Source organism: Entelurus aequoreus, linkage group LG07 (genome assembly GCF_033978785.1).
Source record: "Entelurus aequoreus isolate RoL-2023_Sb linkage group LG07, RoL_Eaeq_v1.1, whole genome shotgun sequence".
Lineage (NCBI taxonomy): Eukaryota > Metazoa > Chordata > Actinopteri > Syngnathiformes > Syngnathidae > Entelurus > Entelurus aequoreus.
The window spans coordinates 19,628,106-19,654,558 of NC_084737.1; the positions used below are offsets into that span (position 1 = coordinate 19,628,106).

At 36.0% G+C, this 26,453-nt stretch overlaps 1 protein-coding gene across 6 annotated transcripts in view; it reads right to left on the reverse strand.

The window, feature by feature from the left end:
• Positions 1-26,453, reverse strand: part of LOC133653482 (myelin transcription factor 1-like) — a 154,999-nt gene that overhangs the window by 96,295 nt on the left and 32,251 nt on the right. For all 6 annotated transcript variants that reach the window (XM_062052795.1, XM_062052796.1, XM_062052793.1 and 3 more), the window contains one exon: positions 21,336-21,442. In XM_062052795.1, coding sequence (XP_061908779.1) covers positions 21,336-21,442 — 107 coding nt within the window. The remainder of the gene's footprint in view (positions 1-21,335; positions 21,443-26,453) is intronic.

Sequence of the window (26,453 nt, forward strand, 5' to 3'; positions counted from 1 at the left end):
ATTAGCATGCCTTCTAGTCTGCCCCTGCGTGTTTTTACTTGGCGTGTAACATGTTTAGCTTTCTCCTCCAGTGATAATAATACTTGTAAAAATGTAGTTTATCTAATAACTCAGTGGAGCGGCTCCACACTGTGTATGAACACACAACGTTAGCTGTTAGGGACCACAAATAAACCTTTGGAGATTGGTCCATTTAACCCTGAAACAGGCCGATACTGATGGGAGCGTGTCTACCGCTTAAGTGCTGACTGCCACACATGTGGAGAGAAACAACGTTCCCGCCCCTCCCACGCCTTCCGGTACGCCTGAGTGGCGAGCGTGCATGATTGTGTATAGTGCTCGGGGGCCACGGCCATTAGTGGGGCCAAGGACTGCAAATCATAACTTTCAATGTTACCATAATGAGGCAAAATCATACAGCTTTTTCAAAAGCTGCTGGAATAATAACCCTTTTATGTCACCGAAAAATGTGTGTGCGCGCGTGTGTGTGCGTGTACACAAGAGTGACATTTTGTGCATACTACTTAGTCCTGGCTCGCCTTTTAAGCCTCAAAAGAGCAGGTGTTAACCCGGCTCCAACACACACACACACACACACACACACACACACACACACACACACACACACACACACACACACACACACACACACACACACACACACACACACACACACACACACACGAGCGAGGGCCACGCCTCCTTATGCGCCGCACTCAAAAGCTATCAGATGCTTTTTAGTCACAATAGAGCTTTTAGCTTTGATGACATCTTTTATTTTATCACAGCTTGTCCTTTTTTTACTCTCATTATGTTCAACCCTTCTATGGAAGACCACATAATAATCCTCCCATGGCAAGTCGCAATGCTGACACTAAAATCCAAATTAGGACATTAAAAGTCCAAATTAGGACATTAAAAAGTCAAAATGACGACGTTAAAAGTCCAAATTATGACAATAAATCCAAATTATGATATAGAAAGTCAAACATATGACATTAAAAGTCGAAAATATGACAAGTCAAAATTATGACATTAAAAAGTCAAAATGACGACGATAAAAGTCCAAATTATGAGAATAAATCCAAATTATGATATAGAAAGTCAAACATATGACATTAAAAGTCAAAAATATGACAAGTCAAAATTATGACATTAAAAGTCAAAATTATGACAAGTCAAAATGATGACATTAAAAGTCAAAATTATGACAATAAATCCAAATTATGACATTAAAAATCCAAATTATGACATTAAAAGTTAAAGTTATGACATTAAAAATCTAAATTATGATATTAAAAGTCAAAATTATGACATTAAGTCAAAATTATGACATTAAAAGTTAAAATTATGAAAATAAATAAAAATTATGACACTAAAATTCAAAATTATGACATTGAAAATAAAAAATATCAGATTAAGTCAAAATTATGACATAAAAAAGTCAAAATTAGGACATTAAAAATCAAAATTATGACATTAAGAGTTAAAATTATGACATTAAAAATCCAAATTATGACATTAAAAATCAAAATTACAACATTTAGTCAAAATTATGACATTAAAAGTTAAAATTATGACAATAAATCAAAATTATGACATTAAAATTCAAAATTATGACATTAAAAATAAAAAAATATGAGAGTAAGTCAAAATTATGACATAAAAAAGTCAAAATTAGGACATTAAAAGTCAAAATTAGGACATAAAAACTCAAAATTATGACATTAAAAGTCCAAATTATAACAATAAATCAAAATTATGAAATAGAAAGTCCAAATTATGACAATAAATCAAAATTATGAAATAGAAAGTCAAACTTATGATATTAAAAGTCAAAATGATTACATAAAAACTCAAAATGATGACATTAAAGTCCAAATTATGACAATAAATCAAAATGATGACATAGAAAGTCAAAATTATGATATTAAAAATCAAAATTATGAGATTAAGTCAAAATTATGATGTAAAACAGTCAAAATTATGACATTAAAAATCCAAATTATGACATTAAAAGTCCAAATTATGACATTAAAAATCCAAATTAAGGCAACAAATCAAAATGATGACATAAAAAAGTCAAAATGATGACATAAAAAAGTCAAAGTTATAAAATAATAAATCAAAATTACGACATTAAAGGTTAAAATGATGACATTAAAAGTCTAAATTATGACAATAAATCAGATTTATGAAAATACAAAGTAAAAATTATAACATTATAAATCAAAGTGGTGACAATAAATCAGAATTATGACATAAAAAGTCAAAATTATGACATTAAAAGTAAAACATATGACCTTAAATCAGAATTATGACATAAAAATCTAAATTAGGACAATAAAAGACAAATATATGAAGATACAAATTTTAAATTACAAAATAAAATAAAAAAATTATAACATTAAAAATCAAAATTATGGGATTAAAAAAATCAAAATTATGAGATTAAGAAATCAAAATGATGCCAATAAAAGTAAAACTTATTACATTAAAAGTCACACTTATGGCAATTAATCACAATTATGACATTAAAGAGTCAAAATTATGACATACAAAATCAAAATTATGAGATTAAAAAATCCAAATGATCAGATTTAAAAGCAAAATTGTGACATAACAAGTCAAACTCATACCTTAAGAAAGTCATAATTACGAGATAAAAAGTGTAATTTATCACAATAAAAAGTGAGAGTCAAAATTATGAAATGAGAGAATTTAAATTATGAGATAAAAAATCTAAATCGTAAGAAAAAGATCGAAATTAGGAAACAAGAAAGTCATAATTATGACGAGATAGGGACAATAAGTAGAAAATGGATGGATGAATAAAAAGTCATACTTATGAGATAAAAGGTCAAAATTATGAGATAAAAAGACAAAATTATGAGATAAAGTCAAAAGTATGAAATTAAAAAGCCATATTTGTAAAATAAAAAATCCAAATTATGAGATAAGAAAGTCAGATTGTGAGATTAAAAGGCATAAAATCAAAATTATGCGATAGGAAAGTCAGCCTTATGAAATAAAATAGTAATATGATGAGATAAAATAGTTATAATTATGATGAGATAAAATATTTCTAATTATGATGAGATAAAATAGTTATAATTATGATGAGATAAAATATTTCTAATTATGATGAGATAAAATTAGTTATAACTATAATGAGATAAAATTGTTATTAATATGATGAGATAAAATAGTTATAATTGTGATGAGATAAAGTAGTTCTAATTGTGATGAGATAAAATAGTTATAATTATGATGAGATAAAGTTGTTATAAATATGATATAAAATAGTTATAATTATGATGAGATAAAGTAGTTATAATTGTGATGGGATAAAATAGTTATAATTGTGATGAGATAAAATAGTTATAATTATGAGATAAAATAGTTATAAATATGATGAAATAAAATAGTTATAAGTATAATGAGATCAAATAGTTATAATCGTGATGAGATAAAATAGTTATAATTATGATGAGATATAATAGGTATTTTTAGGTATTTTTCTTTAATGATGGAAAAAGGTTCACCCCTCCAGCCGGGCACTTGACTGCTTTGTGTGGTGGAGCTGGCAGGGCCACACAAGGGCCACACAAGGGCCCTGTTTCTCTCCCTGTCTTTGGCACACAGCCCTTCCTGCTGAGATGATGAAAAGGAGGGACGAGGGGAAGACCAAGCATGCTGCTGTTGTTGTTTTTCACGCGGGGGGGGGGGTTCGCTCCATTCATGGAGATACAGGTGCAGGCGGAGGAAACCCCTCCCCTTCCTGTTCCTGCTGTCTGCAACTCTGAGAGCAGGCTTGGTGGAAGTTAGCGTGCAACAAGTGGCGCCTTTGTACCCCTGCCTGGACCAGGGAGTGGGCTCCTTCTGCGCCCCACTAGTGACGTGGAAGAAGAGTGCGGTGTGAAGACTTCTTGTCACTCTCTCGCGTGTTAATGTGCCGCTCTGTGCACGCCTCCAGTCACCTTGCTGAACCAGATGACAGTGGATACAGTCCGAACCAAAATAGATATCAAACGTCCCCATGCAATACTGGCATCAGTCCCATATCAGCAAAAAACAAGTATCGTATTGTATGTGCTGGCATGTAAATTGTGTGTGATATCATGTGCGATACAAGCAGTCCTGCAGCGTGTTTACTTGTGTGTGATATCATGTGCGATACACGCAGTCCTGCAGCGTTTTACTTGTGTGTGATATCATGTGCGATACAAGAAGTCATGCTGCGCGTTTACTTGTGTGCGAGATCATGTGCAATACGAGCCGTCCTGCAGCGTGTTCACTTGTGTGTGTGATATCATGTGCGATACAAGCAGCTCTGCAGCATGTTCACTTGCGTGTGTGATATCATGTGCGATACAAGCAGTCCTGCAGCGTGTTTACCTGTGTGCGATATCATGTGTAATGCAAGCAGTCCTGCAGCGTGTTTACTTGTGTGTGATTTCATGTGCGATACAAGCAGTCCTGCAGCATGTTTACTCGTGCGATAGCATGTGCAATGCAAGCAGTCCTGCAGCGTGTTTACGTGTGTGTGATATCATGTGCAATGCAAGCAGTCCTGCAGCGTGTTTACTTGTGTGTGATATCATGTGCGATACAAGCAGTCTTGAGCGTGTTTACTCGTGCGATATCATGTGCAATGCAAGCAGTCCTGCAGCGTGTTTACGTGTGTGTGATTTCATGTGTGATACAAGCAGTCCTGCAGCGTGTTTACTTGTGTGTGATATCATGTGTGATACAAGCATTCTTGCAGCGTGTTTACTCGTGTGATAACATATGCGATACAAGTAGTCCTGCAGTGTGTTTACTTGTGTGTGATATCATGTGCGATACAAGCAGTCCTACAGCGTGTTTACTTGTGTGATAACATGTGCGATACAAGCAGTTATGCAGAGTTTTTACTTGTGTATGATATCATGTACGATACAAGCAGTCTTGCAGCATGTTTACTTGTGTGTGATTTCATGTGTGATACAAGCAGTCCTGCAGCGTGTTTACTCGTGTGTGATATCATGTGCGATACAAGCATTCTTGCAGCGTGTTTACTCGTGTGATAACATATGCGATACATGTATTCCTGCAGTGTGTTTACTTGTGTGTGATATCATGTGCGATACAAGCAGTCCTACAGCGTGTTTACTTGTGTGATAACATGTGCGATGCAAGCAGTCCTGCAGCGTTTTTACTCGTGTGTGATATCATGTGCGATACAAGCAGTCTTGCAGCGTGTTTACTCGTGCGATATTATGTGCAATGCAAGCACTCCTGCAGCGTGTTTACTTGTGTGTGCTATCATGTGCGATACAAACAGTCTTGCAGTGTGTTTACTTGTGTGTGATATCATGTGCGATACAAACAGTCTTGCAGTGTGTTTACTTGTGTGTGATTTCATGTGCGATACAAGCAGTCCTGCAGCGTGTTTACTTGTGTGTGCTATCATGTGCGATACAAACAGTCTTGCAGTGTGTTTACTTGTGTGTGATTTCATGTGCGATACAAGCAGTCCTGCAGCGTGTTTACTCGTGTGTGCTATCATGTGCGATACAAACAGTCTTGCAGTGTGTTTACTTGTGTGTGATATCATGTGCGATACAAGCAGTCCTACAGCGTGTTTACTTGTGTGATAACATGTGCGATACAAGCAGTTATGCAGAGTGTTTACTTGTGTGTGAGATCATGTACGATACAAGCAGTCTTGCAGCATGTTTACTTGTGTGATAACATGTGCGATACAAGCAGTCCTGCAGTGTTTACTTGTGTGCTCTATCCTGTGCGATACAAGCAGTCCTGCAGCGTGTTTACCTGTGTGTGATATCATGTGCGATACGAGCAGTCCTGCAACATGTTTACTTGTGTGATAACCTGTGCGATACAAGCAGTCCTGCAGTGTTTACTTGTGTGCGGTATCCTGTGCGATACAAGCAGTCCTGCAGCATGTTTACCTGTGTGCGATATCATGTGCGATACGAGCAGTCCTGCAACATGTTTACTTGTGTGATAACATGTGCGATACAAGCATTCCTGCAGTGTGTTTACTTGTGTGCGATATCATGTGCGATACAAGCAGCAATATTTGTATCGGTACACTAAAATTGTTTGGCCACCATAACTCATGAAGTTAAGCTCATGATGCAGTAAGTTGAATGATGCGGAGACGTTTGTTACTGGATACTTTCAAATACTGTCTTGGAGACTTTGTATGTGTAAGTAATATGCAACTATAACCTTGTTTACATTCGAGAGCGCTAGCTTAGCGGTTAGAATGGCTAATTGCATCCTCCTTTGGTGTTTAGCGAGTTGTCGAACTCCAGTGATAAAGCTACTTGTAAGGAACGTAGTTTACCTACCACCAAGCAGCAAGTTAAGTGTTCCTTCAACATCAACATGTATGATCACCATGTGAGTATTAAAAACTAAATCTATATAATTCATATATCGTGCAACATTATCACAAAGTAATACAAGTAGGCACAATAATTCATGCTGATATCGTATCAGATGGATATCGGGTAGGCAAGAGAAGATGAGGTGAAAAAGTGTGTAAATAGGAATTAAAGGCCTACTGAAATGCGATTTTCTTATTTAAACGGGGATAGCAGGTCCATTCTATGTGTCATACTTGATAATTTCGCGATATTGCCATATTTTTGCTGAAAGGATTTAGTAGAGAACATCGACGATAAAGTTCGCAACTTTTGGTCGCTGATAAAAAAAGCCTTGCCTGTACCGGAAGTAGCAGACAATATGCGCGTGACGTCACCGGTTGTGGAGCTCCTCACATCTGCACATTGTTTACAATCATGGCCACCAGCAGCGAGAGCGATTCGGACCGAGAACGCGACGATTTCCTTATTAATTTGAGCGATGATGAAAGATTTGTGGATAAGAAAAGTGAGAGTGAAGGACTAGAGGGCAGTGGAAGCGATTCAGATAGGGAAGATGCTGTGAGAGGCGGGTGGGACCTGATATTCAGCTGGGAATGACTAAAACAGTAAATAAACACAAGACATATATATACTCTATTAGCCACAACACAACCAGGCTTATATTTAATATGCCACAAATGAATCCCGCATAACAAACACCTCCCCCCTCCCGTCCATATAACCCGCCAATACAACTCAAACACCTGCACAACACACTCAATCCCACAGCCCAAAGTACTGTTCACCTCCCCAAAGTTCATACAGCACATATATTTCCCCAAAGTCCCCAAAGTTACGTACGTGACATGTACATAGCGGCACGCACGTACGGGCAAGCGATTAAATGTTTGGAAGCCGCAGCTGCGTACTCACGGTAGCGAGTCTGCGTATCCAACTCAAAGTCCTCCTGGTAAGAGTCTCTGTTGTCCCAGTTCTCCACAGGCCAATCTTTCGGGAATGTAAACAATGAAACATCCGCTGTGTTTGTGTTGCTGCAGCCGGCCGTAATACACCGATCCCACCTACAGCTTTCTTCTTTGCTGTCTCCATTGTTCATTAAACACATTGCAAAAGATTCCCCAACACAGATGTCCAGAATACTGTGGAATTTTGCGATGAAAACAGACGACTTAATAGCTGGCCACAATGCTGTCCCAAAATGTCCTCTACATTCCGTGACGTCACGCGCAGGCGTCATCATACCGAGATGTTTTCAGCAGGATATTTCGCGCAAAATTTAAAATTGCACTTTAGTAATGAAACCCGGCCGTATTGGCATGTGTTGCAATGTTAAGATTTCATCATTGATATATAAACTATCAGACTGCGTGGTCGGTAGTACTGGGTTTCAGTAGGCCTTTAAAGAGCACAACACTCCTGCTTACACTTATCAGTCATCAGCAAAGACTGCCTGCTGCTGCTTTCATGTTTGTGTTACCATGGCAACGCACATTTCAATTGGTAAGCACGTCCTCCCTCTTCTTCCCGTCCCTCGTCTCCATTCCCTCTCATTAAACGTGGAAGTGCTCAAAGTCACGGCGAGTGGAAGCAAATCGTCAGCTGATGCTCTTCCTGCGTTTGAAAAGCCCGCCACTCGCGTACATCACCCCCCCCCCCCACACACACACACAAAATGTGTGCATTATTTTAATACATTTATTTTTTTGTTATTATTTTCAAATAATATTTACTATTTAATATGTGTGCATTATTTTTATTTATTATTATTATAATTTATAATAATCTATGTAATATGGGTGCATTATTTAATTCAGTTTATTTATTTATTTTGTATTATTATTTTTCAATAATATATATGTAGTATTTGAGCATTATTTTATTTAGTTTATTTATTTATCATTATTTTTCAGAAATATATATATGTAATATTTGTGCATTATTTTATTTAGTTTATTTATTTTTTAACATTATTTTTCAATAATATACATGTAATATTTGTGCATTTTTTTTTTAAACATTCATTTATTTTGTATTATTTTAAAATCATATTTAATATGTGTGCATTATTTTTATTTATTTTTTATTATAATGTATAACAATCTATCTAATATGTGTGCATTATTTAATTTAATTTTTAATATTTGTGCATTATTTAATTCAGTTTATTTATTTATTTTGTATTATTATTTTTCAATAATATATATGTAGTATTTGTGCATTATTTTATTTAGTTTATTTATTTTTGATAATTATTTTTCAGAAATATATATGTAATATTTGTGCATTATTTTATTTAGTTTAATTTTCATCATTATTTTTCAATAATATACATGTAATATTTGTACATTATTTTAATACATTTATTTATTTGTTATTATTTTTAAACAATATTTAATATTTAATATGTGTGCATTCTTTTTTATTATAATTTATAATAATCTGTGTAATATGGGTGCATTATTTTATTTTATTTTTAATATGTGTGCATTATTTAATTCAGTTTATTTATTTATTTTGTATTATTATTTTTCAATAATATATATATATGTAGTATTTGTGCATTATTTTATTTAGTTTATTTATTTTTTATCATTATTTTTCAGACATATTTATGTAATATTTGTGCATTATTTTATGTAGTCTATTTATTTTTACCAATATTTTTCAATAATATACATGTAATATTTGTGCATTATTTTATCAAATGTATTTATTTATTTTGTATCATTATTTTCTTAATATTGTACATTTAATGTTTAATATGTATGCATTATTTTATTGAATGTCTTTATTTTTTAATCATTATGTGTGCATCAAAGAGACTTTATGTGAATTGACACAGATGAGATTAAAGTACCAATGATTGTCACACACACACTAGGTGTGGTGAAATTTGTCCTCTGCATTTGACCCATCCCCTTGATCACCCCTCTGGGAGGTGAGGGGAGTAGTGGGCAGCAGCGGTGCAGCGCCCGTGAATCATTTTTGGTGATTTATTGTTGTATGCGAATGAAAGGCAGCAGGTAGAATAGCAGCTCATCCCTACCGGCTCATGGTGTGAGAGGACTCTGCTTTATGGAAATGTCTGGCTGTGGGGGACGACGACGATGGCTTCAGAGAGAAGGTCACCCCTCGTCTCTCGCCTCACGTTAATGACGCTTTTCTTTCATTTGGGCTTTTTACACCACGCTCGCCAGGAGTCGCCGGCACCGACGACGGAAGGGGCCGACATCACGAGAAAAAATCTGCGAGGCGGCAGCTGCCAATTAAAAAAAAAAAAAAAAAAAAAAGGTGCTCTTCGCACTTTTCCTCCGCGGGCTGACCACCATGTTGGATTAGTGCGCGGCAAGCCTATTCATGGTTTTCATTTGAATAATTCACACAAGAGCAGCATGGAGAGGGGGCGGGGGGGAGGGGCAGCGTGCTTCTCGCTTTCTGTATGAACAAGGAAAACACAACCAAGGCCAAACTAGTCACCCTTTATTGTCCATATTGGGAACTAAGTGCTTTTTCCTAATAGCCAATCCCCCCTTCCCCGCCACCTGCACACACACACGCTATCAAATTCTGATTACATACAAGCATTACTGGATGGACTGAATAAACAGTGGGAGTGTCCCGATACAACTTTCTTGACTACTGGCCGATATTGACCAGACACGATATCGTCAGGAATCGTACATACTTTGTTAAAAAAAGAAGAAGGTTGAAACAAGTTAAATGAGTCAAACAAGGAGAACAATGGTAGTTATGTAAAAACTAAGCTATTTGGCATTGACCTAGGCTGTCTTTAGGTTGAAGTGGAGAGGTCATTGTTGTTTTTTTTGGCCGACCGTAATTCATGAAGTCAAGCTCATGATGCAGTAAATTGAATGATGCGGACACGTTTGTTACTGGATACTTTCTAATTCTGCCTTGGAGACTTTGTATGTGTAAGTAATATGCAACTATATTTATTTGATACTTGTTTATATTGACAAATGCCACCTTTTATTGTTAAATGATTATTTTCTATGTCTAGCTTGTGTGCTATTGTGTGCTTAGCTGTTGCGTAGCTGCTAGCTCCAAGTAGCTAAGAACCTAGCATGTTTACATTTTGTAAATGATTTCAGTAAAATATAATACAATTTTGTGTTTATTGGAGGACATTTAGGTGTTAACTGGCTGTCCAGCTTTGCACAAGTGAACACTCTGCAGGACTGCTTGTATCGCACATGATATCACACACAAGTAAACACGCTGCAGGACTGCTTGTATCGCAAATGATATCACACACAAGTAAACACTTTGCAGGACTGCTTGTATCGCACATGATCCATCCATCCATCCATTTTCTACCGCTTGTCCCTTTTATCACACAAAAGTAAACACGCTACAGGACTGCTTGTATCGCACACAAGTAAACACGCTGCAGGACTGCTTGTATCGCACATGATATCCCACACAAGTAAATAATTTGCAGGACTGCTTGTATCGCACATGATCCATCCATCCATCCATTTTCTACCGCTTGTCCCTTTTATCACACAAAAGTAAACACGCTACAGGACTGCTTGTATCGCACATGATATCCCACATAAGTAAACACTCTGCAGGACTGCTTGTATCGCACATGATATCCCACAAAAGTAAACAATTTACAGGACTGCTTGTATCGCATATGATCCATCCATCCATCCATTTTCTACCACTTGTCCCTTTTATCACACAAAAGTAAACACGCTATAGGACTGCTTGTATAACACATTATATCCCACATAAGTAAACACTTTGCAGGACTGCTTGTATTGCACATGATATCACACAAAAGTAAACACGCTGCAGGACTGGTTGTGTCGCACACGATATCACACACAAGTAAACCCTCTGCAGGACTGCTTGTATTGCACATGATATTGCACAAAAGTAAACATTCTGCAGGACTGCTTGTATCGCACATGATACCGCACACAAGTAAACACGCCGCAGAACTGCCTGTATTGCACATGATGGGACGGCGTGGCGAAGTTGGTAGAGTGGCTGTGCCAGCAATTGGAGTGTTGCTGGTTACTGGGGTTCAATTCCCACCTTCTACCTTCCTAGTCACGTCCGTTGTGTCCTTGGGCAAGACACTTCACCCTTTGCCTCTGATGGCTGCTGGTTAGCGCCTTGCATGGCAGCTCCCGCCATCAGTGTATGAATGTGTGTGTGAATGGGTAAATGTGGAAATACTGTCAAAGCGCTTTGAGTACCTTGAAGGTAGAAAAGCGCTATACAAGTATAACCCATTTATCATTTATTTATATTGCACATAAAGAAACAGGCTGCAGGACTACTTGTATCGCACATGATATTACATACAAGTAAACATGCTGCAGGACTGCTTGTATCGCACATTATATTACATACTAGTACACATGCTGCAGGACTGCTTGTATCACACATGATATCGCACACAAGTAAACACGCTGCAGGACCGCTTGTATCGCACATGATATCACACACAAGTAAACACTCTGCAGGACTACTTGTATCGCGCATGATATCACACACATGTAAACAAACTGCAGGACTGCGTGCATCGTTATCAGGTAATCTGTTTTTCAAAATAAAACGCAAATGAACCAACAGTTTTTCTTTTTCAATGAAAACGTTCTGCGTTTCAAAATAAAACGTAAAATGAACCAACAGTTTTTTTCTTTTTCAATGAAAATGTTCTGCATTTCAAAATAAAACGTAAAATGAACCAAAAAGTTTGTGTTTTTCAATTCCTATTACTGACCAGAAAATTCAAAGACCACAACATCCAGCGACATGCGCGCCTGACAATGACGACGACGCGTCCTCTGATGAGGGGCTTTTATTGTGACAGCTGCCATGCAGGGGGGAGGGGCTTCCTTCCCTCCTCTGCTCCCCCAGCAGCAGAAATCAAGCCAAATCAATAAATGTCATCTTCTGAGATGAACCTGAGCCATCATGGGGGGAGCAAAACTACTTTTACTGGGCCCAGGGGGGCACGGCCCTCCCCCTTCCCCAACCCCCTCTCCGCCCCCATCAGCCACCCACCCATATCTCCTCCACGCTCCTCCTCAGACCCGCCACGTCTTTGTTGTGTGCCGTCATCGGTTGTCATGCTCCCGGAAATAACCTCGCAATCGTCCGCTCGGGGGGGGGGGGGGGGGGGTTTGCTTTTAGGACGGGGGGATTCTTTTCTGCTGATCCGTGGAAGAGGAGCTCAAGGCCGTCCTTTTGACGTTTTCGTTGCGTTTCAGCACAATAACAAACAAAAAAAAATGCTGTGGCAAAGAAAGTGCACTCAGCAGAGGCAAAGCGCTGAGCTGAGATAAAGTGAGCAAGCGGGTTGCAGCCCAGGATGGGCGTGGCCCTGCAGGACCTTTGGCGATATCAATATATATCGCCATGGACACGTAATCCATATCAATTAAAAAAAACAAAAAAAAACGCGTTCAATAAAACGTTTGATAATGACTATTTTTTCTTCATGGGAAGAAAGTATGGAAGCAAGTTTGGTTGCACGAACAAAGGCACTCGCTCTCTGGTAACCGAGCAACGCAGGAAGTGACAGGCTAACAGCCAATCAGGTGATAGTATCAACTAGGGTTGTACCGATACCAATATTTTGAAATGTATTTCGATACTTTTCGATACTTTTCTAAATAAAGGGCACCGCTAAAAAATTTCATTATTGACTTAATTTAACAAAATATCTTAGGGTACATTAAACATATGTTTATTATTGCAATTTTGTCCTTACAAAATAGTAAGGGTGTAACGGTACACAAAAATTTCGGTTCGGTACGTACCTCGGTTTAGAGGTCACGGTTCGGTTCATTTTCGGTACAGTAAGAAAAAAACAAAATATACATTTTCAGGTTATTTATTTACCAAAATTTGTAAACAATGGCTTTATCCTTTTAACATAACAACATATACACACAGGGTCGATTGCCAGGGTTAATGCAGTCAAGTATAAAATAAAAACTAAATAAGATAAGGCTCAGAATTGGTTTCTTAACAAAACCTTTCTACATATAAAGTGCAACATTTCCACATATAAAGTGCAACATTAAACTGCTTGAAGTTGTTGCTCAGATTAAATAAAATGACAAAACTTTTCTTCTACATACAAAAAGTGCAACATTAAACAGTTTCAAGTCCACTCAGCCTCAGACTAACTTTTCTTTTTCCCCCCCCCCAGCCTTTAACCCTGGTGACTTTCACTCAATTTTCATGTTTTTTGCCAGAAAAATCAGTTTATCCACATTGTCTGCAGAAAGAGCAGACCTGCTTGCAGTTAAAATATCTCCAGCTGTGGAAAATACCTTTTCACTGGGCATGGAGGTAGCAGATATGGCGAGCTAGTGCCTGGCTAACTTGGCAGTAAGAGGATATATGGGCTCATTGTTCTTCCACCATAGAAGTGGGTCAAAATCTAGTTTTTAAGGCAATATGGTCTTAAATCTGCTGCTATAAAAACATTTGTTATTGCTTTAGCCCTGCCTGACTCGCCGAGGAGAGGCTGCTTGAATGCGGTGGGAGCTGTGTTTGTTCGTCTTTTTCTTCGTTGAAGCGATGTTATCCATTGTTGTATCGCACCGCAAAACCGAAATGTTCCCAAACGGGAGATCTTAACGAGGCAAGAGGGTCTTCCAGCTCTGGCTTTTTGCATTTTGTAGTAGTCCGGTCGCTAATAGCGTGTGTTGCGCCTCAGTGTGCATTGTTTACGCAACGTACGGTAAGCTACTTAATATGTCCGTGTGGAAACTCGTTCGGTACACCTCCGAACCGAACCAAATCCCCTGTACCGAAACGGTTCAATACAAATACACGTACTGTTACACCCTTACAAAATAGTGAACATACAAGACAACCTGTCTTGTATTAGTAAGTAAGGAAACATCCATCCATTTCCTACCACTTGTCCCTTAACCTCTAAAGGCCTTAGTGGCCACATGCATGGACAGCACCTTTTAGCTCTTATTTCCAAAATTGTGTACACTACTGAATTGGGGTCTTAAACCGACACATGGACACTTATACTGCTATCTGGTGGTGTCAGAAGAGAATAACATACAATGGAATTTGGAAAAAAAAAAGTGTAAAAAAAATAATTTGCATGTCACTACACAGGAAGTACACGTTTGTGCACTTATGGACATAAGTACATCATATTAAAAGATGATTTTTAGTTTTTATTTTAATTAGGGTCCAATAAGCCCAAATAGCAAAGAGAAATAAAAAAAAAGCATGTAAACAAACAGCTTGGGCCTTAAGAGGTTAAGCAAACAAAGGATCCTAATTAGTCCATATTGTGTCATTTATTAATCTAGTATTTTGTCAACATTATAAAGAACAAACTGTAAAGATGGATTATTAATCTACTTGTTGATGTACTGTTAACATTCTCTTTTAACATGTTCTATCTACACTTCTGTTAAAATGTAATAATCACTTATTCTTCTGTTGTTTGGATGCTGTACATTAGTTTTGGATGATACCACATATTTAGGTATCAATCCGATACCAAGTAGTTACAAGATCATACATTGGTCATATTCAAAGTCCTCATGTGTCCAGGGACATATTTCCTGAGTTTATAAACATAATATGAATAATAAAAAGGGATAAAAGATTTTGTGCTGATAAAAAATATCATCTACATATCGCTACTCTATACCAGCGTGTGCAGATAGTTAACAGCATGAAGAAACTGAAGCTCCAGAAGTTTTGTTGAGGATTGATGTTTCTTCTTTTGAATTATTTTCCTTCTTCAGTTGTATTTCTATTACACATCTTTCTTCATTTAAGTTTGTAAGACTGGAAATATAAACATCTCATTCGTATTTCATTCAGGAGTCAGTCAATTTTACATTTCCTTAGCTAACTTCTTAAATAAACCTCCGTTTCTTCCTGCCATCGATGCACTTCAAAATGTACCGCTCTTTTAATCTGGGAAGCAAATAAACAGTCTCTTCATTCCAGTCGTCGCCTGTTTTTAACACCCGCTCCAAAGAGCTGGTTTTCATATCGCATAATCTACTGTATGTTTCGGACTACAAGCCTTTATTTTTTCCCCTACACTTTGAACCCTGCGGCTTATAGAACGGTGCGGCTAATTTATAGATTTTTCTTCGCTGACAGCCATAATGTAAATAGTTTTAAAAAAACACAAGTGTGTGTGTTACTGTTTGCATTATGGCACCATCTTGTGGGCGAGTTCGCTCACTGCAGGTGCAGCAGAGCCCTTCTGTTTGGACTGAGCTATGAATTTACGGGAAGTACAGTTGCCGTCCATAGCGTGACGACTCGTATGGATTCTTCATCCATCACTCCAACCAATGTTTGTAAGTTTCCCAATATAACTAAAACAATTCTTACTTACTAAAGCGTCCCATGTGTGATGTCTGTAGGAGTGGTTTCATGCATATTTGTACGTGCTATTGTAATGTAATTAAGCTAGCGTCGTTAGCATTAGCTAATATGCTAACACATTTACGAGTGTCTGTGTTAGTATTATTAACTTCCAAGGGCATTTTTTTTATATTGTTTCAGTTTCACAAATTCCTCAGTAAATTCACCGTAATGTCACCTTGGAGTTATTGAGTTTGTTTAGCGGATTGGAGAGCTAGCTTGCGCAGCTAGTGGGTCCATGACGATGACTTCTGTTTTGTTTGATCAGCCGTTATACTGGTGTGTTACAGACACCGTTTGGAAACAATTAATGTATGTAAATAAACATTTACAGAATATTCCTGTTTAAATAACCAATTTCACAACGTATAGATCTGAGGCTTATAGTCCAGTGCAACTAATATATGGAAAATTAAGGTATCGAAATAAACACTTAAGGTATGTAAATAAACAATTAAGGTATGTAAATAAACATTTACAGAATATTCCTGTGCACATAACTAATTTCACAACGTATATATCTGAGGCTTAAGTCCAGTGCGGCTAAATTAAGGAAAATTAAGGTATATAAATAAACAATTAAGGTATGTAAATAAACAATTAAGGTATGTAAATAAACATTTACAGAATATTCCTTTTTACGTAACTCATTTCCCAACGTATACATTTGCGGCTTTTAGTCCAGCGTGGCTAAAATATGGAAAATTATGGTGTGTAAATAAACAATTAAGGTATGTAAATAAAAATTTACTGAATATTCCTGTGTAAATAACTCATTTCCCAACATATATAGCTGAGGCTTATAGTCCAGTGCGGCTAATGTACGGAAAATTAAGGCATGTAAATAAACAATTAAGGTATGTAAATAAAAAAATACTGAATATTCCTGTTTAAATAACTAATTTCCCAACGTATATACTGTATCTGTGGCTTGTAGTCCAGTGCGGCTAATATATGGAACATTAAGGTATGTAAATAAACAATTAAGGTATGTAAATAAGCATTTACAGAATATTCCTTTTTACATAACTAATTCCCCAACGTATACATCTGCGGCTTATAGTCCAGTGTGGCTAAGATATGGAAAATTATGTTGTGTAAATAAACAATTAAGGTATGTAAATAAACATTTATAGAATAATCCTGTAAATAACTCATTTCACAACATATATATTTGCGGCTTATAGTCCAGTGCGGCTAATATATGGAAAATTAAGGTATCGAAATAAACAATTAAGGTATGTAAATAAACAATTAAGGAATGTAAATAAACATTTACAGACTATTCCTTTTTACGTAACTCATTTACCAACGTATACATTTGCGGCTTTTAGTCCAGTGTGGCTAAGATATGAAAAATTATGGTGTGTAAATAAACAATTAAGGTATTTAAATAAACATTTATAGAATAATCCTGTGTAAATAACTCATTCTGCAACGTACATATTTGCGGCCTATAGTCCAGTGCGGCTAATATATGGAAAATTAAGGTATGTAAATAAACAATTAAGGTATGTAAATAAAAATGTACTGAGTATTCCTGTGTAAATAACTCATTTCCCAACGTATATAGCTGAGGCTTATAGTCCAGTGCGGCTAATGTACGGAAAATTAAGGCATGTAAATAAACAATTAAGGTATGTAAATAAAAAAATACTGAATATTCCTGTTTAAATAACTAATTTCCCAACGTATATACTGTATCTGTGGCTTATAGTCCAGTGCGGCTAATATATGGAAAATTAAGGTATGTAAATAAACATTTACAGAATATTCCTTTTTACATAACTCATTTCCCAACGTATACATCTGCGGCTAAGATATGGAAAATGATGGCATTTAAATAAACAATTAAGGTATGTAAATAAACAATTAAGGTATGTAAATAAACATTTAAAGAATATTCCTGTGTACCGTATTTTTCGGACTATAAGTCGCAGTTTGTTTCATAGTTTGACCGGGGGTGCGACTTATACTCAGGAGCGACTTATGTATGAAATTATTAACACATTACCGTAAAATATCAAATAATATTATTTAGCTCATTCATGTAAGAGACTAGACGTATAAAATTTCATGGGATTTAGCGATTAGGAGTGACAGATTGTTTGGTAAACGTATAGCATGTTCTATATGTTATAGTTATTTGAATGACTCTTACCATAATATGTTACGTCAACATACCAGGGACGTTCTCAGTTGGTTATTTATGCGTCATATAACGTACACTTATTCAGCCTGTTGTTCACTATTCTTTATTTATTTTAAATTGCCTTTCAAATGTCTATTCTTGGTGTTGGGTTTTATCAAATAAATTTCCCAAAAAAATGCGACTTATATATGTTTTTTTCCTTCTTTATTATGCATTTTCGGCAGGTGCGACTTATACTCCGGAGCGACTTATACTCCGAAAAATACGGTATGTAAATAAACATTTACAGAATATTCCTGTGTAAATAACTAATTTCACAACGTATAGGTCTGAGGCTTATAGTCCAGTGCAACTAATATATGGAAAATTAAAGTATGTAAATAAACACTTAAGGTATGTAAATAAACAATTAAGTTATGTAAATAAACATTTACAGAATATTCCTGTGCACATAACTAATTTCACAACGTATATATCTGAGGCTTATAGTCCAGTGCGGCTAAATTATGGAAAATTAAGGTATATAAATAAACAACTAAGGTATGTAAATAAACAATTAAGGTATGTAAATAAACATTTACAGAATATTCCTTTTTACGTAACTCATTTCCCAACGTATACATTTGCGGCTTTTAGTCCAGTGTGGCTAAGATATGGAAAATTATGTTGTGTAAATAAACAATTAAGGTATGTAAATAAACATTTATAGAATAATCCTGTGTAAATAACTTATTTCACAATATATATATTTGCGGCTTATAGTCCAGTGCGGCTAATATATGGAAAATTAAGGTATGTAAATAAACAATTAAGGTATGTAAATAAAAATGTACTGAATATTCCTGTGTAAATAACTCATTTCCCAACGTATATAGCTGAGGCTTATAGTCCAGTGCGGCTAATGTACGGAAAATTAAGGCATGTAAATAAACAATTAAGGTATGTAAATAAAAAAATACTGAATATTCCTGTTTAAATAACTAATTTCCCAACGTATATACTGTATCTGTGGCTTATAGTCCAGTGCGGCTAATATATGGAAAATTAAGGTATGTAAATAAACAATTAAGGTATCTAAATAAGCATTTACAGAATATTCCTTTTTACATAACTAATTCCCCAACGTATACATCTGCGGCTTATAGTCCAGTGTGGCTAAGATATGGAAAATGATGGCATGTAAATAAACAATTAAGGTATGTAAATAAACGATTAAGGTATGTAAATAAACATTTATAGAATATTCCTGTGTACATCATTCATTTCACAACATATATATCTGAGGCAGTGCGACCAATGTATGGAAAATTAAGGTATGTAAATAAACAATTAAGGTATGTAAATAAACATTTACAGAATATTCCTGTGTAAATAACTAATTTCCCAACGTATCTACAGTAGCTGAGGCTTATAGTCCAGTGCGACTAATATATGGACAATTAAGGTATGTAAATAAACAATTAAAGTATATAAATAAAAAAATACTGAATATTCCTATGTAAATAACTAATTTCCCAACGTATATATCTGAGGCTTATAGTCCAGTGCGGCTAATATATGGAAAATTAAGGTATGTAAATAAACAATTAAGGTATGTAAAAAAAAACAATTAAGGTATGAAAATAAACATTTACAGAATAATCCTGTATAAATAACCCATTTCCCAACGTATATATCTGAGGCTAATAGTCCAGTACGACTAATATATGGAAAATTTGTTTTTTTCTTCTAAATCAGGGGTCACCAACGCGGTGCCCGCGGGCACCAGGTAGCCCGTAAGGACCAGATGAGTAGCCCGCTGGCCTGTTCTAAAAATAGCTCAAATACCAGCACTTACCAGTGAGCTGCCTCTATTTTTTTAATTTTATTTATTTACTAGCAAGCTGGTCTCGCTTTGCCCGACATTTTTAATTCTAAGAGAGACAAAACTCAAATAGAATTTGAAAATCCAAGAAAATATTTTAAAGACTTGGTCTTCACTTGTTTAAATAAATTCATTAATTTTTTTACTTTGCTTCTTATAACTTTCAGAAAGACCATTTTAGAGATAAAATACAACCTTAAAAATGATTTTAGGATTTTTAAACACATATACCTTTTTACCTTTTAAATTCCTTCCTCTTCTTTCCTGACAATTTAAATCAATGTTCAAGTAAATTTATTTTTTTTATTGTAAAGAATTATAAATACATTTTAATTTAATTCTTCATTTTAGCTTCTGTTTTTTCGACGAAGAATATTTGTGAAATATTTCTTCAAACTTATTATGATTAAAATGTTAAAAAAAAATTCTGGCAAATCTAGAAAATCTGTAGAATAAAATTTAAATCTTATTTCAAAGTCTTTTGAATTTCTTTTAAAATTTTTGTTCTGGAAAATCTAGAAGAAATAATGATTTGTCTTTGTTAGAAATATAGCTTGGTCCAATTTGTTATATATTCTAACAAAGTGCAGATTGGATTTTAACCTACTTAAAACATGTCATCAAAATTCTAAAATTAATCTTAATCAGAAAAAATTACTAATTATGTTCCATAAACTCTTTTTTTTATTTTTTCAAAAAGATTTGAATTAGCTACTTTTTCTCTTCTTTTTGAATTTTAAAGAGTCGAAATTGAAGATAAACTATGTTTCAAAATTTAATTGTAATTTTTTTCGTGTTTTCTCGTCTTTTAAACCGTTTAATTAAGTGTAAATATCATTAATTATTAATAATAACATAGACTTAAAGGTAAATTGAGCAAATTGGCTATTTCTGGCAATTTATTTAAGTGTGTATCAAACTGGTAGCCCTTCGCATTAATCAGTACCCAAGAAGTAGCTCTTGGTTTCAAAAAGGTTGGTGACCCCTGTTCTAAATATTAGCGGGTGCGGTTTATATAAAATACGGTAGGTGTGTTAGTGCGGTTTCTCAGAAGCCAAACATGTTCAGATGAAAGTGTTTTTATGGTTTGTAGAGTGCTTTCTTAGAATTCAGACTAATTCATTGCATGGAAACGAGGTAATTGATTGTTTGAGTGTTTTCCTTTCTGCCTTAACAGCTGAGGGTTTACAAATAATCACATGAAGTTACATTTCTAATAAAATATATTTTTCTCCTGCTCCTTTGTTTTTCAATTTGTCGTAAAATTATCAATAATTATCGATATCAACCGATATAAAAGACCTATATTGCGATACGGTTATCAGCCCAGCCCTACCTTCTCCTGACGTGGGTTCGTTCAGTGTGTTCATTTTCATCGCGGTATCGAATAAGTATCGATATGGATGAGTGTGATTGTGGTACGGAAGGGAGGAAAAAAGCGTCCCAGGAAGCAGAATGAAGTTGCGGAGTGCGTAAAAGGTGCTTGCTGCGGGGCCTTGTCACTCACCATGATTGGTCGATGGCTCTGCAGTCTCAGGGAGGCCTGACAGCGGCTGCTGGTCCTCTCGCCTCGTGTCCACCGCTGGTTCACCAGCTCGCCCCGAAACTCATTTTCTGGTGCAAGGACAAGAGGGAGGAAGGAGGCCAGGGCCAGGATTTACAATTGGAGGAGGGGACGGGGGGAGAAAAAAAAGACATATTTAAAATGATGGCTGCTTGGAAGAGTGGGCGTGGCTAAAGAGGAGGTTAAGGGGGCGGGGTGATGACACTTTACTACACTTTATGATTAAAGGAACAACACACACACACACACACACACACACACACACACACACACACACACACACACACACACACACACACACTCACACACACACACGCGTTTAAGTGCCGCAGCTGGGGTCTCAGTCAGTCTACGAGCAGAATCAATCAAATTTGCGCATTTTTATCGAGCTTTTCAGGCGGCATGTGTAAGAGAGTGGGGGAGGATGCCAGGGATGAATGGTCAGTAAATAATGAATCATCCATAAATCAGCCGTCTTCTTTTTCCTCCCCCTTTTTTTTTTCATTACGGTAATAGCGCCTCACTTCATTGGCCTGATCACCCAGGAGAAAATTCAAGCCGACTCCCAATCCCCACTAGATTCCTCGTCTGCTGTAACTCACGTGTGTGTTTTTATCGGTGCCACTTTGACATTTTCTGTGGCTTCAAGGCTGACATTCAGATTTGATCGCACACTGAAGTAATCACACTTGATCTTATATTCAAGCTTTAAAAAATAACGAGTAAAACACGCTGCAGGACTGCTTATATCGCACATGATATCACACACAAGTAAACACACTGCAGGACTGCTTGATTCGCACATTATATCACACACAAGTAAACACGCCGCAGGACTGTTTGTATCGCACGTGATATCACACACAAGTAAACACGCTGCAGGACTGTTTGTATCGCACGTGATATCACACACAAGTAAACACGCTGCAGGACTGTTTGTATCGCACGTGATATCACACACAAGTAAACACGCTGCAGGACTGCATGTATCGCACATGATATTACACACAAGTAAACACTCCGCAGGACTGCTTGTATCGCACATGATATCACACACAAGTAAACACTCTGCAGGACTGCTTGTATCGCACATGATATCACACACAAGTAAACACGCCGCAGGACTGTTTGTATCGCACATGATATCACACACAAGTAAACACGCTGCAGGACTGCTTATATCGCACATGATATCACACACAAGTAAACACACAGCAGGAATACTTGTATCGCACATGCTATCACACACAAGGAAACATGCTGCAGGACTGCTTGTATCGCACATGATATCACACACAAGTAAACACACTGCAGTTAGCAAACTACATAGCAATCTACTACATTTTATAAATGATTAGGCAGCTAATCTCCTTTCACAATTTACACATTACCCATATTAAGAATGTGGTTCACCCAAGTTAGTTTACACAGCTGTTGCTAGCAAACTACGACGTCAGACTAGCAGCAAACAGACTAAACTACAATTTATTATATCTAATGAATGATTAGACAGCTAATCTACATTCAGAATCCACATTAGCCATGTTTAGAATGTTTTTATTTTAAAATTGCACGTCCGTCACACAAGCTAACTAACACGACTGTAGCTAGACAGCTAAACTACTTTCAGAATTCACATTAGCCATGTTTGGAATGTGTTTTTTTACTCAAAAATTGCGCGTCACACAAGCTAACTAACACGACAACTACCCAGCTAATCTCCGTTCAGAATTCACGTTAGCCATGTTTAGAATGTTTTTATTTTAAAATTGCACGTCCGTCACACAAGCTAACTAACGCGACTGTAGCTAGACAGCTAATCTACGTTCACGATTTACCTTAGCCATGTTTAGAAAGAGTTTTTTTTTACTTTGAAATCGCTCATGACAAAAGCTAGCTAACGCGGCAGTAGCTAGTAAACTACTTAATATGTCAGACTAGCAGCAAACGGACTTCACTACAGTTTACTACATTTTATAAACGATTAGGCAGCTAATTTACTTTCAGGATTCACTTTAGAATGTTGTTTATTTTAGGCTGACCATATTCTGAAATCCCAAAAAGAGGACACAAATTTACCAATGATACTCGAACTTGCTTTATAAATAATCAGAGGTAGGTAGAGTAGCCAAAAGTTGTACTCAAGTAAGAGTACTGTTACTTTAGAGATTTATTACTCAAGTAAAAGTAAGGAGTAGTCACCCAAATACTTACTTGAGTAAAAGTAAAATGATGTAAATGTTCATGTTCGAAATAAACTAAAAGAAAGAAAGAAAGAAAGAAAGAAAGAAAGAAAGAAAGAAAGAAAGAAAGAAAGAAAGTATGTTGTGAAAAAACATGAAAAAGTACTGAGTAACTGATGAGTAACCTGTTCGTTTAATGATGACGGCAATAAATAATGCACAAAAACATAAAAATAGTAATGAGCAAATTCAGAGCCAGGAATATCTTTTAAGCAACTAAAACTTAGACTTAGACTTCCTTTTTATTGTCATTCAAATTTGAACTTTACAGTACAGATAAGAACGACATTTTGTTGCATTAGCTCATGGTATTGCGGGATAAAAAAGCAATAAGGTGCAGATATAAATAAATAAATAGGTTACTGTACAGATAAATATATTGCACTTTTTCATATGCATCCGCGTTTATGGATGTATGTTATATTGTCTTTTTTATTCCAACGAGTTAATCCATTTTGGGGGGAGTTGAGGGGATAATTATGATGCGTCTAAGAGCAAACAATAATATATATTAAATAATAATACATTAACATAAAAAAATGTAAGGCAAATTGAGCCACAATAACTTAACAGCACCATAGGCTCAGTAGGCAGAGGTTACAAAGGAAAATAACAAGTTAGCCTTTACGCAAACCATAAACTGATAGGTGTGGGCTGCACCTGGGAACACACTGATTGGTGTTTCTATGAATGCGTGTGTGCGTGTGTGTGGGTGTGTGTGACTGTGCGTGTGTGTGTGTGTGTCTATGAGGCTGCAGTACGTTAATAAATGTCCCCACACGATGTACATTTGACAGTGATTCATAGCAGGGAAGCTAACATCAGCCTACAGTGACAGCTAAAATATCTACTAAGGTTACTTACCGCAATGTGCTTCCTCAAATTCATGTAAGCTTAAGCTTGTTAATCATGTGACCGCCTGGCTCTGTTTGATTGGTGAAATTGAGTCAAACGTCACCAGTGACTGCATCTAATTGGTGAAACGCAGGCATGCATAGATCCTACTTTGAAGGTCTGTCTGACAAACCAAAACAAACAAAGCGTGCATTAACAGATCGATAAAAATCAGTAGCGAGTAGCGAGCTGAATGTAGATAAATGGAGCGGAGTAAAAGTAGCGTTTCTTCTCTATAAATATACTCAAGTAAAAGTAAAAGTATGTTGCAATAAAACTACTCTTAGAAGTACAATTTATTCCAAAAGTTACTCAAGTAGATGTAACGGAGTAAATGTAGCGCGTACCCACCTCTGTAAATAATATATTTATTTAATTAAAGCATTTTTTGTACTGTGTTGACAGCAGTGTTGGCGCTAGGAATTTTCAAAATGGGGTCCCAGGGACCCATCAAGTCATAAAAATGGGGTCCCACAGTAAATTTGAGGGGTCCCACTTTTTTGTAAGCGTTTTGAAAACAAATGATAAACGTATGCATTATCCTGTTATATCTCACATTCTATATTGTGTTTTGGAAAAAGGTTTTTGATTGATTGATTGAATCTTTTATTAGTAGATTGCACAGTACAGTACATATTCCGTACAATTGACCACTAAATGGTAACACCCGAATAAGTCTTTCAACTTGTTTAAGTCGGGGTCCACTTAAATTGATTCATGATACAGATATATACTATTTTCATAATACAGTCATCACACAAGATAATCATCAGAGTATATACAATGAATTATTTACATTATTTACAATCTGGGGTGTGGGATATGGGGGAGGGGGGTTTAGGATTGGTTGGTATCAACACTTCAGTCATCAACAATTGCATCATCAGAGAAATGGACATTGGAACAGTGTAGGACTGACTTGGTAAGATATGTACAGCAGGTAGTGGACACAGAGAGAGATCAGAAAGTATAAGAAAAAGTGTCTACATTTGATTATTTACATTGTCATAAACGTTACTTAATTCATTTGAAAAAATAATAATAAAAGAAAACAAATTTGTATTTCTTCTTTCCTTCATGGATCTAAACTTTACCACTGCTGGTAGTTTTTTCTATATTTGTATTTAATAAGTTGTAGGTGTATTTATTTCAGTATAAAAGTGTAAAAAGTGTTTTGCTTGGGTCATGAAATGATGATAATGGTGTGCCAGGGCATACATGCATTTTATATTTAACGCTTAAATCCCTTCAGATCTATCCCTCATTTCAAATTGTTTTAGTTTTTTTGTTTGTTTGTTTTATGCCCTTTTTTGTCAAACAAAACTATGTTTTTAATGGCAAACACACAAAATATGCAAAATCTTCCACCAAAAATATTTTTCAAAGTGGAATATTTGATGTGAAGTAATCGGAACCTTGGATAGGTCAATATTTCATAATAACATTGATTTTGATTTAATATTATGTTTTGAGCAATGACAGTTTGAAAGAAGAAAAAAACAGCTTTGTTTTATTAGTCAACATTGCAACTTTTTCTAAATCACATTTCACCTTTGAGCTTTTTTATTTCACTTTTTTTATGTTTTTGTTTATTTTAATAGTATTTTTAGAATGTGCCGTGGGCCTTTAAAACATTAGCTGTGGGCCACAAATGGCCTCCGGGGCACACTTTTGACTGCTATAGATAATAAAAAATGTAATCTGATAAATCTATCGATAAAAAGCAGAGCCTGGCGACGCATGCGCGTTTATCATAACTCTCTCGCTCTCTCTGTCTCTGCCCCTCCCTCACAAATGCTGCTGCGTGCGCACACCTTCACAATTTGTTTTGTTTTTAACCCCTTCTTAACCCTGAACGTAAATCGAAAATACACGCAACCCTAACTCAAAATACCGGACATTTGAGGCATTTAAGAAACTCCGC